The 13,600-nt window shown below is 36.0% G+C and overlaps 1 protein-coding gene across 1 annotated transcript in view; it reads right to left on the reverse strand.

The window, feature by feature from the left end:
* Positions 1–9,374: 9,374 nt before the first annotated feature.
* LOC107102376 (leucine-rich repeat-containing protein 7-like) overlaps positions 9,375–13,600 on the reverse strand; it is a 40,204-nt gene continuing 35,978 nt past the window's right edge. Inside the window, exons 28-29 of the mRNA XM_015401663.1 lie at positions 13,178–13,252; positions 9,375–9,485 (exon numbers count right to left, since the gene is read on the reverse strand). Of these exons, the coding sequence (XP_015257149.1) occupies positions 9,375–9,485; positions 13,178–13,252 (186 nt within the window). The remainder of the gene's footprint in view (positions 9,486–13,177; positions 13,253–13,600) is intronic.

Raw genomic sequence — 13,600 nt, forward strand, 5'->3', positions numbered from 1 at the left:
GGTCTGTTCGGTCAAACTAGTTCTCCATTTCTTCACTCAGGTGTCTTAACGTGGTCCAACCGGTTTCCCGTGGGATAAACACACACTCGTCACTGAACACTGTTGAAGAGGCTCTTTATAAGGAGCTTGTGTGTCTTATTGTGATGATAAACAGCTATATTGTGCGCTGTGGATAAACGCCCGGTCTATTCCAGGGTGTGCTGAATCCACACCTAATCCACTCAGAGGAAAAAAGATTTGGGTTTTACTGATATATCTGACTCTTAGCTGCATTAGAGAAAGGCTCAGAAAGCTGCCTTCCGTGTCCCAATTGTCTTTGGTTCATGCAAAGCAAAGGTTGTATGGATTTATGTTGAATGGGCGAAAAAGGCAAAGTTGGTCAAATTGAAATGTTACAGGTGTAATCCCAGCAGCAGCCTAGGCATGTTCATTCCCGCGTGGGTTTAGAGGTAATGAAAATGTGTAGTGTGATTAGATTAAATCCAACATCTAGCCACAGCATGTCCACTGGATTGTTGCAACAAAGTTTATACACCTTCTTTGTATGTGTGCAAAAAAAATTTTTCCTATTCATTTGGTAATTTTGTGTCAAAAATGAAATGCTTTAAAGTCTAATACCATAAATCACACTCAGTAAATCTTATCATTTGTAAAGGGAATGTTTACCCTTTTTGACAAAATATCTATTTGAATATTTACATTAATACAGTGATTATTTTCATTAGTCAGATGTTTGTTCAGTATGTTCAGTTCATTTCAGTTATATTTATTTTTCTCTCAAATGTATAAATAAAACCAAGAACATCACAGAAAACTAAGCGTTGGTTTGAATGACCTACTTGTATACTTCAGGTTTCACAAAATATGCACACATTTTTATCAAAGTTTCTTAATCAATCTAATTGCGCATAATTAACTTTAATAATTATCCCAATGGTTATATTTTCAAACCAGTATCTCATTTTGACTTTTGAGTAAAACTGAAATAAACTTGCTACTATACTTAGATTATCCTACAAATGGCAAAGGACAAGTATAGAATTCCCCAAAGCACGTATGAACAAGTATCAACTTTGTTAGAGATATATAGAGTATTTCTGTGCATTACATGGAACACATTTAATGTTAAACATTTCAATACATTTCTTATTTATGGTGTCGCAGTGTGTAGCAATTTTGCCTTTACCTGGATTTGATTCCTGACCAAGGGTCTCTCTACATAAAAGGGTGGAGCTAGATGGGGGGCTAGGTGTGGCCATGGCCAACCTTAGCCAATCATTGGCCACCCCTGTGGCCACTCCTATGATTTTTTTTTACCTCTTACACAGATGGTGACAGCAGTAATACTCTTAAATGGAATATTCAATTTTAATTTTTCATATATTAATAATGACTTTACAACAAAAACATTGCAGTTGTTTATGCACACCAATATACTAACATTAAAGACGATAAGTACAGAATTCGTGCTATTTTCAGAACTAGATTTTGTGTTATATAAAGAGAAAATGATGCATCTCTGTAGGTCATCTAGGAGTCTGCCATGAAGTCATTGATAAATAAATAATTTATGTAGATATTAGTACTTGTAAATATCAATTTTATGCAGAATAATTATTGATAAAAGTAGGTAAGTAATGACGATGGAAAAGATGTTCGCCCCAGAACTCAAACCTGAAAGAATTTTTATCCACTATACCATTTACCTAGAAAGCGTGATTGTTTAAATATATGCATCTATTTGTCAACAAGGGCTGTAGGAAAGTGTAGTTTGTCTTTATTGAGAACAGTGTAGATTGACCCTGAGGTTCTGGCGCCTATCCACTTTTGGCCACCCCTATCTCTACATTGGTTATTACCTGGCCACTCTTATAATAATTTTTTGGCTACGCCTCTGTCTACATGGAGTTCCGCCTGTGCGAGTGAAAGTTCTCTCCAGGTCACCTTCCCACGGTCTTGAACCATGACTTAGGTTGATTTGTGTCTCTAAATTGTCCTTAGGTGTGAGTGTCTGTGTGCATGGTTGTATGTCTCTATGTGTCTGTGTTGCCCGGAAACAGACTGGTGATCTGTCTTTTGTGTACCCCACCTTTTACCCATAGACTTTTGGAGATAGGCACCAGATGGATGGATGGGTCAACAAGGGAGGAGATTTGTAGAGGACCTAAATGCAGAGATGGAGGCAAAGATGGTTTCAGATTTAATGATGAGGTTGGTGGCAACAGAAGCATAAATACAGAAATACCAAACCAGGAAAAACAGGAACCAGAACAGAGGGCAACACAAAATTCATGAGTGAATGAAGATAATCCAGTAATGAGTAATTGCAGAGGAAGCGTATATATGGCAAACAGAGCAAAGAATGTAGTAATCAACTGATTGGGAGCAGGTGCAGACAGAATTGCTAGAAGGCAGCTAGGGGAAAGGAAAGTGTCAAAAGGGGGCAGCAGAGAGTGGTTAAATATAACTACACTAAACAAAAATATAAACGCAACACTTTGGGTTTTGCTCCCATTTTTTTATCATATGAATCCAAAGATCTAAAAGTTTTTCCACACATACAATATAACCATTTTCCTCATATATTGTTCACAAAGCAGTCTAAAGCTGTGATAGTGAGCACTTCTCCTTTGCTGAGATAATCCATCCCACCTCACAAGTGTGCCATATCAAGATGCTGATTAAGCACCATGGATAAAAGGCCACTGTGAAAGGTGCAGTTTTATCAATTCAGTTCCATTCAGTTTATTTCTATAGCGTCAATTCACAACACATGTCATCTCAAGGCACTTTACAGTTGACCAGATCATACAGGATTCAAAGTTTTCTATCTAAGGAAAACCAGTTGATTGCATCGACTCATTGACTCAGATGCAATCCCTCACACTAAGCATGCTTGTAGTGACTGTGGAGAGGAAAAACTCCCTTTTAACAGGAACAAACCTCCAGCAGAACCAGGCTCAGGGTGAACGGCGAGCGCCCATCTGCCGAGGCCAACTGGGGTTCAAGGAGACAGAAGCAGAGATATAAAAAGCAACTGTAAAAGGCGGCCCCATCCTGAAAACACACAAGCAGGCAGATGAGCTCTGAGACAACTCCCATGTCAAAGGATGAAGAGAGCACATCCAGCCAGTCACAGTCAGAGAAACAGGACTACACTGGAAAAAGAGGCCAATCCTCAACATCTATAAACAAGGATGTTGATGGCAGCAGCACAGCTGATATTTCTCTGATGAGGTGAAGCTACTATGAGAAAAGGCAGAGAGAGCATAACATTTGAGATTAAACTAACAGATTCAGCAGAGTGGAAGAATAGAGATAGAATGAAGCAAAATTAGGAAATACGGGTCCTTATTTCCTCCAGAAGTCTAAGCCTATAGCAGCATAACTATAGAGATAGATCAGGATAACCTGAGCCACTCTAACTATAAGCTTTATCAAAAAGGAAAGTGTGCTATCACACAGCACAATAGCACAGATGTCACTGAGAGCAGGAATGTCAACCAGACCTGTGCTGAATGTTCATTTCTCCATCATAAGCCATCTTAGAGCCATTTTAGATCTATGAGTTCATCTAAAAAATACAGGAGCAAAACCAAAATGGTTGTGTTTATATTTTTTTTATTTAGAAAATAACTTATATATCTGACACTAAATGGAACTGAAACTAATGGCTTAGAATACACAGGATTACATAAATAAAAGTTTTACTAAAAACACAAAGTGAAAACTTGACCTCTGCTATAATGTAGCCCAGGGGTCTGCAACCTGTGGTCTTGGAGCTGCAATTGACCACTATGTATATGTATTTTCTTCTAATGTAAAAGTAGCAATTTAACTAGCACATAGATTGGTAAACCACCACTAACAATTGAACTACAGTTCTAACTGTAGAATTAAAGGAATTAAAAGAGATCAAAACTACAAGATTTAAGATCCTGTATGCAAGGCATACAGTATTTAGTTATGTCTACCATGAGCCAGCCACATAAAGGCTGCAGTTGAATGCAGGTCATAGTCTCTGGTATTGTTATTGATCCAGTCACAAGAGCTTATTGACTGCTTTGGTGGGTGAACAAAATTTCCCTTTCTGTTTTTCACACACTTACACACTTATTCTACCATTAGAGTGGGTAGAAATACATGCATCATTATATAAGTGGGTTGGTTATTTGGAATACAGAAGTACCATTTCTGTTTAAAGCTAGTGTGTAAAAGACAGACTAAAGGGGAACTGGAACAAAAGGACACCATTCAGATTATACGTGGGTGTGAGTAGGTGTGTGAGTGTGTTTGTGCATAATGGTTAACTCTATTGTTCATTGTCAGCCTGTCTCAGAGTGATAGTTGTTCTATGGACAGCACTGATGCCAGGGGAGCACTGGGGAATGGTACAAGTCAGAAAATATATATTTAAAAAATGGGATTTTGACATATTTAGTAAAGGGGAAAAGAGAGTATCTACAAGTACTTGCAGCTTTTGAAGGGGTTTAAATGGAAAGTTACAGCCCTTCTTATGTAAAGTATGGTGAAGTTCTGGTTGGGTTTTTGGGGTTTTAGTCCTATCGGATGGTTAAGGACCTGCTCATTTTCCGTTCTTCTGTAGATTTTCTGCCAAAGAATGACCCTTTTTAGCTCCATCCATCTTTCCAACTTTCAACGTTTCTGAAATAGGACCACATTATCATAGAATGGAAACATAACTGCTATCCATTACCATCACCTAAATGGCTGAGAACTTTAACCAGGACTCGTTACTCAACAAATGTTTTCCTTTTTGCCACTACCCCATAAAGCCCATTTTATGGAGTGTATAATAGAGTTACTCTCATGAGTTGTAAATCTTAACAGCTCACCCATAGTTAACTTTGCTTGTTTATGCAACTAATGCTCTCTCCCTGTAACTGATGGAAAGAGATCCTTTATCCAGTGGTGGATGGGGTGATGTTTTGAGCTTGCTTTGCAGACGTGAGGCCTTGACACCTTGCAGCCATTTTGCCACCTATTACGATCCCTGGAAAACAAAGTATTCTATAGTCAAGGAGATGACTTTTGTCTGACACCCAACACTTTGACAAAAAAAGTCCATCAAAAGAGAAACATTACATACAAAACAATCAAATGTCTCACAAAAAAAGGACCCAAAAGAAGCTCTTGCAAGGTTTAGTGAGAGTTTAGTCATTAATCAGTTTATCAATGGATCTTAAGAGAGCTTTGTATAAATTAATGTTAACAAAGAAACAGTGAACTAAGGCTAAATTGTAAAGACGAGTGACTCATAATTCCTTAACAATAGAGTCATAGGCTAATTGAAGTTATGGAGAAAACAACCTACCTTGTACATTTAATTTGGAAATAGGTACATTTAATTTAACAAATTATATTTATATTGTCTAAAGATAAGATACTGAACACTGATAACATCCATCCATCATCTCCCACTTCATATGTCAGGGTTGCAGTGGGGCTGATGCTTATCTCCAGCAGTCTATTGGCAAAATGCAGAGTACACCCTGGACAGGTTGCCAGTCCATTATACATGTTTGTTGGACTGTGGGAGGAAACTGGAGTACCCGAAAAGAACCCAGAAATGGATGGGGAGTACACAAAAACTTCATGTAGAAATACCCTGGGTTAGGAATTGAACCCAGGACCTTCATGCAGTGCTACAAGCTTGTATAAAAGTGCTGCATCATGCAGCTTGATGCCGATAGCAATTCTATGGAATTCCCATTAAAACATAAGCAGATCTGGATCCCTACAAAGGTAAGGTTTTAGTATAGCCAACTTAAAAGTAGCAAGCCAGACTGTCCCTGAGTATTAGATATTTGTCTTTAAGTATTACTCTAAAATTGAAAGCAGTAAATAAGAAATTATCCCAATGTGGAACATTCATAAACATTCTTATGATTTTGGTGTGATATATAAAAATATAGATGTACAATTTTAAACTGACTGGTCTGTCCCTTCAGGGACTGTTTCTGACGCAGGGGGATGAACTGTCCCTTTCTGATCCACAGCTCAGATAACTGTCAAGAAAGGCTAAGACGGATGGATCAGAAGGGATAAAGAAGTTTCCAGGTTGTTAAACTAATGGAGTGATAGACAAAGGAGCATCTGTTCAAGTAAAATCCACAGCAAAGGAAATCTTATCCTCTTTATTCTGTTTTATTTCAGGATTTTGTGCTTATATAATTTACTTTCTTCCTGTCTTTATCACCCTCTGCTTTTTATTTATTTTCTTAAATGTAATTTACCATGTATATCCCTGCCTTTCATTAACTAATATTCACCTTTTACTTTATCATCTTTTATCTAGTTATATCTCCGAATCAGCTCTTTTTAATCTATGCCTCCTTTTCTATTCTCTTTTGACCTTCCTCACTTTATTTTTTAAAATCAAAACGTGAACAGAGAGATTCTGAACATCTGTGTTCCATAAAACAAAGAAGGCAATGCACCATAAGAACCAAACATTACCAATATTGACATTTTTATTATTTGTACAATAGAGACTTTAGTACATTATTCAAAACACTTCTTATATATTGAAAAAATGGTATGTCCTGAAGCCCAAAATGGCTTCAGTATAATCGCTGCACAGCATTTTTTCTGTTTTATACATATAATTTTTTTTTGTAAAAACTGTATCTTAAATAGTATGTACAGGTAGTGTCTGCAAAATGCATTCTAAACACATGATATATATTATATATACTTTAGCAATTGCATTTCTTCTCGCATTGATACTCAAACTTAAAACTGGAAGGATTTCAACTTGCATGTGCAAATAAATAAATAAATAAATAGTTCTGTAAGATCGTCACTAAAATTTGTCCAACTTATAACTTGACAGTATTTCTCACCTCGGAGGTCAAAGTACATTGTCACACTACAGAAGAAGCAGCATTCAAGTTGGGTACGTGTTAAGTACTGCAGAAAGCATGAGTACATTCACAATTAATATGAGTAATTTTAAATTATATTTCATTCACAGTTTATATACAGTAAAACTGTCTTCATTTGTTCATCTCTTATATCATCTAAACACATAGAAAATGGGTGTTTCTTTATTTTCATATACATATATATATATTATGTATTTTTATAACACAAATTCACAATTACAGTAGAAATACAATTTTTTATACAAGTTTTGGATAGTACATGTGTAGGTCTTCAAGTCACATTGTGTGTACTTCAGTCCATATCTTTGATACAAGTGTCTTTACAAAATATCACAATTTTTGAGCAAAGCTAAGATATATCAATGTATTTAGAAAGAATTACCTGAAACATAGAGTAAAAAATAATTATATTATCAAACATTTGTCTCTTTTCACATAATAATTTTCAATATTTCAAACTTTAAATAGGGTTCAATCTCTCAACCACAATATTTAAACTGTGCCATGTTGTGTCCTTATGAAAGTGTGAAGTTTCTTAGAGGGAAATTGACACAAAATGGGGCACAGGTAAGTAAGGTGAAATATGCAGTTGATAAAAATGTTACCATAAGGCATAAAACATAATATATTTTTTTATTGTTATATTTGTCATATCAATATAACTCTGTAAATATGACCACCACTCTTTGGCCAAAAATTTCCAACATCAAGTTCTCCAAAACACATTTTGCTTCTTATCCTTTCTGTTTTTTTCTCTAAATCTTAAATGTCACACTTTGGGCTACACATGTTTGAGTGAAAATTGAAGTATACTGTGCATTTCAAATATCCACACCCCTTGTAGTTTCACATTTTGTCCACATTACAACCACCATCTTCAATATTAGAAGGATTTTAGGATAGGTTTACAAAAAGTTATGTACTGAAGAAATATGATAGAAAGTTTTTTCAAATATTTTTCATTTACAAAAAATCTACAACGCTTTCTTCAGGGCTGGAAACTTAAGTCTATCAAGTACAATTCTTCTAATCTATAAGGAAAATTGTGGTTGTAACGTTAAATATGGAAACGTTTAAGGGGTAGGAATACTTTTGTGAAGGCACTGTAACAACAAACCCTTTGAGATATAGTTCAGCTAACAAGCTTAGCACTGAATCCAGATTTAAGTTTAAGTCTAATCCAGGCCAATGTAAAATGTATCTCTGTTATTCTGAAGCTGTGTGAACAAACAGTTCACACAATTATCTATAATTTTTACTTCTCAAAAACATTTATTTTTTCTTATTCTGGAGATGGAAGAAGACAGGACTTTCCTTTCAAACATCAGCACAGTTGCCTTCACTGCTGTAAAGGAATAATAATTTGTCTTCTGTGATGAGCCTAAGATAGAAATTGGGTGCTGTAATGCAGCAGTGCACAGGGCGTACAAATGTACTATAGGAGTGCAGGGGCACAGGGTATTTGTTAAGTGAATGGCAGTATGAGTGTAAACATTAGCATGAATTGTACAGTAGATGGCACTAGAGAACAAGGTTGGCTCAGCTGCAAAAGCTCAGTGGGCTGAGCATTAAAAATATTGCTTTTAGCTCTTTTCAACACAGCTGTGCTAGCAAAAGTGTTTCAACATAAAAAATATCAGCAATGATATTTTATGAAAAGGGTTTTCTATTACAGTTGAAATAGCGGTGTGCTTTGGAAAAAAAAAACTATATAGAAATTATCCCTGTGCAATAACAGGTAAAAAATTAGAATAGAGCTTAATACAGTTATATTAATCATAAGCTTTTAGAGCTTTCTGCCAGGGTCCAATTAAGAGTGCAACTCATGAAAGCCAGATCTTTATATATGTACAAAAAGGCAAAATGTTATCTGTACATTGGAGGCGAAATTAGTTGGCACAACACAATATGAGACAAAAAAAAAGATAATAACAAAGAACAAAGTAAATAAAATAATAATAATAAAAAAAAACGTTAATGGGAGAAGACATAACAATTAAGAACAAGGCAATAAACGTGATGCTACACATTCATTTTCAACCAATACATAGCAAGGGAAAAAAAGAAAAGGTTAAAAAAAATCCTTTAAACTGACTTGGCAAAAACAGAAAAAATGGAAATCTGATTAGCTGATGAAATAACTTTCTCATTCAAAACCAACCAAAATATCCAAACTGCAGCAGCCCTGAAGGAACTCAAAAAGTGTTGCATCCTCTCATGGTCTGTCCATCCATCGATCAGGCCCCTGACCTCCGGTGAAACGATGAGAAGATGTCTCCCATGGTACATTTGGCACTAGTATTTGCCTTTGGTCCAGCAATAGGCAAACATATGTCTGTGTGTTCCTTTAAAAAGGTTACAAAAGAAAGAAAAAGGCGGCTCATTTGTCAGCTCCACAAGCCTCCAGCAGAGTTGAGTGGAGATGAGTAGAGGTGGGAGGTGGATCTGTTTATTATAAAACTATTTCTACCGCGTGCTGCTGTCTCTCAGAACCACCAAGTCCACTGTCCGAGGGAAACTCTTCAGCAGGGAGACGGCTGTCTCGTGCTCCATGTGTAAAAAACTATGTCCATTAGCCTGCAAGGCAAACACGCAGCACAGTCAACAGCATGTGTGTGTGCTCGCATTCGTGTATAGAGGTATGTGTTCTGCAGATTTTCCATACACATGTCAATGTGTGAGTGTTTGTGGAAGGATGGAGGGTCACTGCCATCATTATCTCAGTAACACATCACTGTTGGGGGAAAAGAGAGAGAAGAGGAGGAGCTACACAGTCATGCTGTAGAAAGAGAAGGGGTAAAGACAAAAAGGGTTTTCAGATGAGTTCATCCAGCTAAACTGTACATCTTTTGGAGTGAAGATGAGAGACAACAGAGAGGAGGAGAAAACAAAGATTATAATTTACTGTAGATAAATCTTACACTGTAAAAGGCTGACATCTTATCTTGAGTCCCCACAGAGGCCTGGTCTAATTGGCTTGACTTTCTATAATTTATATTCATAAATATAAAGGAATTAGAACTTATATTTTTCCTGATTTGTATTTAATAGTTTAGTCTGAATGATTTAGAAATTAGTTTTCATCCTGAGATATAATATTGTATAATATTTATATAGAACATTTTACCATTTATAAGGTGGAAAATCATTTAGTGTCGTTTACTTGTAGTATCACCATACATATACTGGTTAGCAGTATTAAGTTTTTCTAAGCTTTTATTGTTTAAATTTTTAAAACTTTAAATTTTAATGGAATGTCTGGGAATTTCGTTAGTTGGACAAAAATGTTTTCCGGTTCTTTAAAGAGTAGAGGAGGGAGGTCTCTCAATTCCCCAATTGTTGCTGCACACTGTCACTCAGCTGGCTAAAAAACAGATCAGGAAACATCAGAAGGTTATATATTTTTGGTTGTGTATGAAGAGCGGAATGGTCAAATTATATCTTTCTCTATAAGCGCTCATGTTTTTTAAACATAGTTTTAGGGTAACATTTGCATCCAAAAAAAAAAAAAAGTACCATACTTTTATGTTTATCTAAAAACATAAAAACAGATGTATGATACAAAAAATATTTAAGTCAAAAGCAACAAAAATAAGTAAGATAAGTTTAGCTTCTTCTGTCATTGTGTTTTTTTTTTTTTATAATTGGTTATCATTTTGAGATCAGAAGATTTTTATTTGTGGATAATTAGGATTAGATTATGTAACTCTAAAAGATATGTAAAATGGGGAGTTTACTATTTTGCATAACTTTGTTACCACTTTCAGTAAAGAAGATTCTTCTTAAGGCATCCCATCTGATCCCAAGCATAGATTAGATTCCCATTAAGATAAACAAGACAAACATTATTTTTAGATATCCTGAGCAAACTGAGCTTCAGATCCTTGTCTGATTATTCTCTTGGATTTCATATGAATTACAGCCACTAGCTGGTCAATTAGAATAGCACATATATTTTATAGGTCCACTTTCCCAAAAAATCCTCACCTATTTTCAAAAGCATCTTTCAGTTTAAAGGCACACTATGCAACATTTTTCAGTTAATTAATGTGTTCCATAAAGTTTTGGATGATTAAATGAGTCATTTCAGGTTGAACAAAGGTATTCTCGGCCGCCCTGGTGGTCTGTGGGGGAAATACCGCACTTGCAATTGCAGGAGCACCGACCCGCACCCACAGGCTCAGAAGTCTCGCGAGAGTCGGTCTTGCTTTACGGCGAGAACTGCTACACGCCCCCAGTTAAAAGCATGCTCGTTGCTAGCACAGTGGCGATCTTTGTGCAGTTATCATGGCGGAACCAGCGTGAAAACAGCGAAAGCCCATGTCTGAGCAGGCAAGAAAGAGGAAAAGGGCTCCGGACAGAGAGAGGAGTCGTACACGGGTGAACATCGGGCAAGCTTTTTCCGAATGGCGTGAGTTAAAATAAAAAGAAGGCTGCAAGGCTGACGCGGACCTCGCGTTTCTGCTGATGCGATTGCAAATAACATTGGAATGGTTTCTCTCGCTCTGTGTGCATGTTCATACTTTCACTGTGTTAGTCATTCGTTGCGTTCGCCTGTCTGCTAAGCTCAAAACAACCGCGCCTGGCTTGACGGAGAAACCAGGAGAACAGCTGTGCATACAGTATTTACGACAGTGCACTTTTACTTTCGCCCTCTGGGGGGAGCCTCGCTGGAAAATCAACACCGGTTGCATAGTATACCTTTAAATAGAATTTTGAGGTGAGCATTTCGTGGCCATAGTGAAAGTTTTGGATGCTGAAGTTGTTATCCCTATAATCAGAGATGGGAAGTAACGAAGTACAAATACTTTGTTACTGTACTCAAGTAGATTTTTCTGATATTTTTACTTTACTTTACTACTTATTTTTATGGCGGCTTTTTACTTCTACTCCTTACATTTTTACACAAATATCTGTACTTTCTACTCCTTACATTTTAAAAAATTGTCTCTTTACTTTAGTTTTGAATCATTTCAATGGAGTTACCGTTATTATTTTTCACGTCATCAATACCAAATTCAATCTAATTGGATGGGAATCTACGTTGCATTTGACGCACCACTACAAGATGAATCGACAGATTCGGCAGTATTAATTCACGGCAAATCATTGCAGCTTGGTGGCGGTGGCGTTAGCATAGTAGTATGGACGACGAGATGATTGAAAATGAACACAACGGAGATCTAGTCCTATTGGCAGGCATCCATTTAAAATGTAGGCAATGGCATGAAAAAAGTGGTTTCTACTTTTACTTTTATACTTTAAGTAAATTTACAAGCCTGTACTTTGTTACTTTTACTTGAGTAAAGAAGTTTAATCAGTATTTCCACTTTTACCAAAGTATTTTTTAACACAAGTATCTGTACTTTTACTCAAGTACAGAAAGTGAGTACTTTTGCCATCTCTGCCTATAATCATGTCATTTAACCTGCTCCAAGCACTGTGCTTTAATGATCATGCAGTGGTTGGGGCAACTAAAAGCCAACTACCATGCATTAAAATATCATCAGCAGGAGAAAGATGTGCCTCGTCAACTGATAAATACATATTCAAGCTAAACATAGTTTTGTTTTAAAAATTATAATTTTGTATCAATGTCCTAGAAGTAAATTTGAAATAATCATGTTTTTTTTGGTTTTTTTTGTCATGCTCTCAGACCACTGATTATCCACTGATATCATTGAATAGAAAAACCAAATATATTTTTTTAATTTTAATAGTAGATCGCATTTACTTTCTTTTAAAGGTTTATATATATAATATATATAATATAATAAATGTGCCTTATGACAGCAAACAGATTTGAGCACTGACTTTTGAGTCTAATTTAAAGCGAAAATGATTGAAGTGTATTCTATTGTAGGAACTAGAACAAGTTTTAGACTTAACTTTAAGGTTTTTAAGTTCTAATTGCAATTGTTTATTCAGACAAGTCTAATGATAAAAACAAAAATGAAACAGTCAGGGGAAGAAAGCTCATGCCAGATATCTGTATGATAATGATACAGAGGCAGAATATAAAGCAGCATGATGCATTTGTCTTTTTACATGTAATATGAACAGAAGTATAAAGATTGAATGCAAAATTATTTTACAAAATACAAAAAAACATATTTTTTTTATTTGTTGGTTAGAGTCCTAACTTGATAGGATTTTGTTCTATGGATGAAACATTAGATAATACTTTATGTCCTGCTGAATACCCTGCCTCCTTATTGGAAAAAGGTCGGATGATGCTGACTGTAGTCTGACGAGTGGGAGGATGTTACCTGTAGTATCTTGTCTCCAGGCTTCAGTGCGGAGGCAGCAGGCCCGTCATGCTGTACCCTAGTAACAAAGATACCCTATAAGTCAAAATGATACACCGTTAGGACAACACAGGGACACGATGGTTTAGAATCTTTGCCTTTCTCATGCTTATCTCAGTATTCAACCCAACCCCATACACGAAAAGATTTATCAAACAGAAATAAGATTTCTCCCAAAACAAAATAATAATTAAAAAAAATTAAAAACCGCAGGTTATAAATTGGAAAAGGAATAAAAAAAGGAATGCACATATCATACTTTTTTTTAGAACCGTGTTAGCATTTTCAAAGGTAAAGGATTTCTTTTTTTTCTTGTAGAGAAGAGGTTCCCAACCCTGGTTTTAAAGTAATGGTTTTCCAACTCAGTCCTCAGGGCCTACTGTC

Source organism: Cyprinodon variegatus, unplaced genomic scaffold, assembly GCF_000732505.1.
Source record: "Cyprinodon variegatus isolate N-32 unplaced genomic scaffold, C_variegatus-1.0 Scaffold1244, whole genome shotgun sequence".
Taxonomy (NCBI): Eukaryota; Metazoa; Chordata; class Actinopteri; order Cyprinodontiformes; family Cyprinodontidae; genus Cyprinodon; species Cyprinodon variegatus.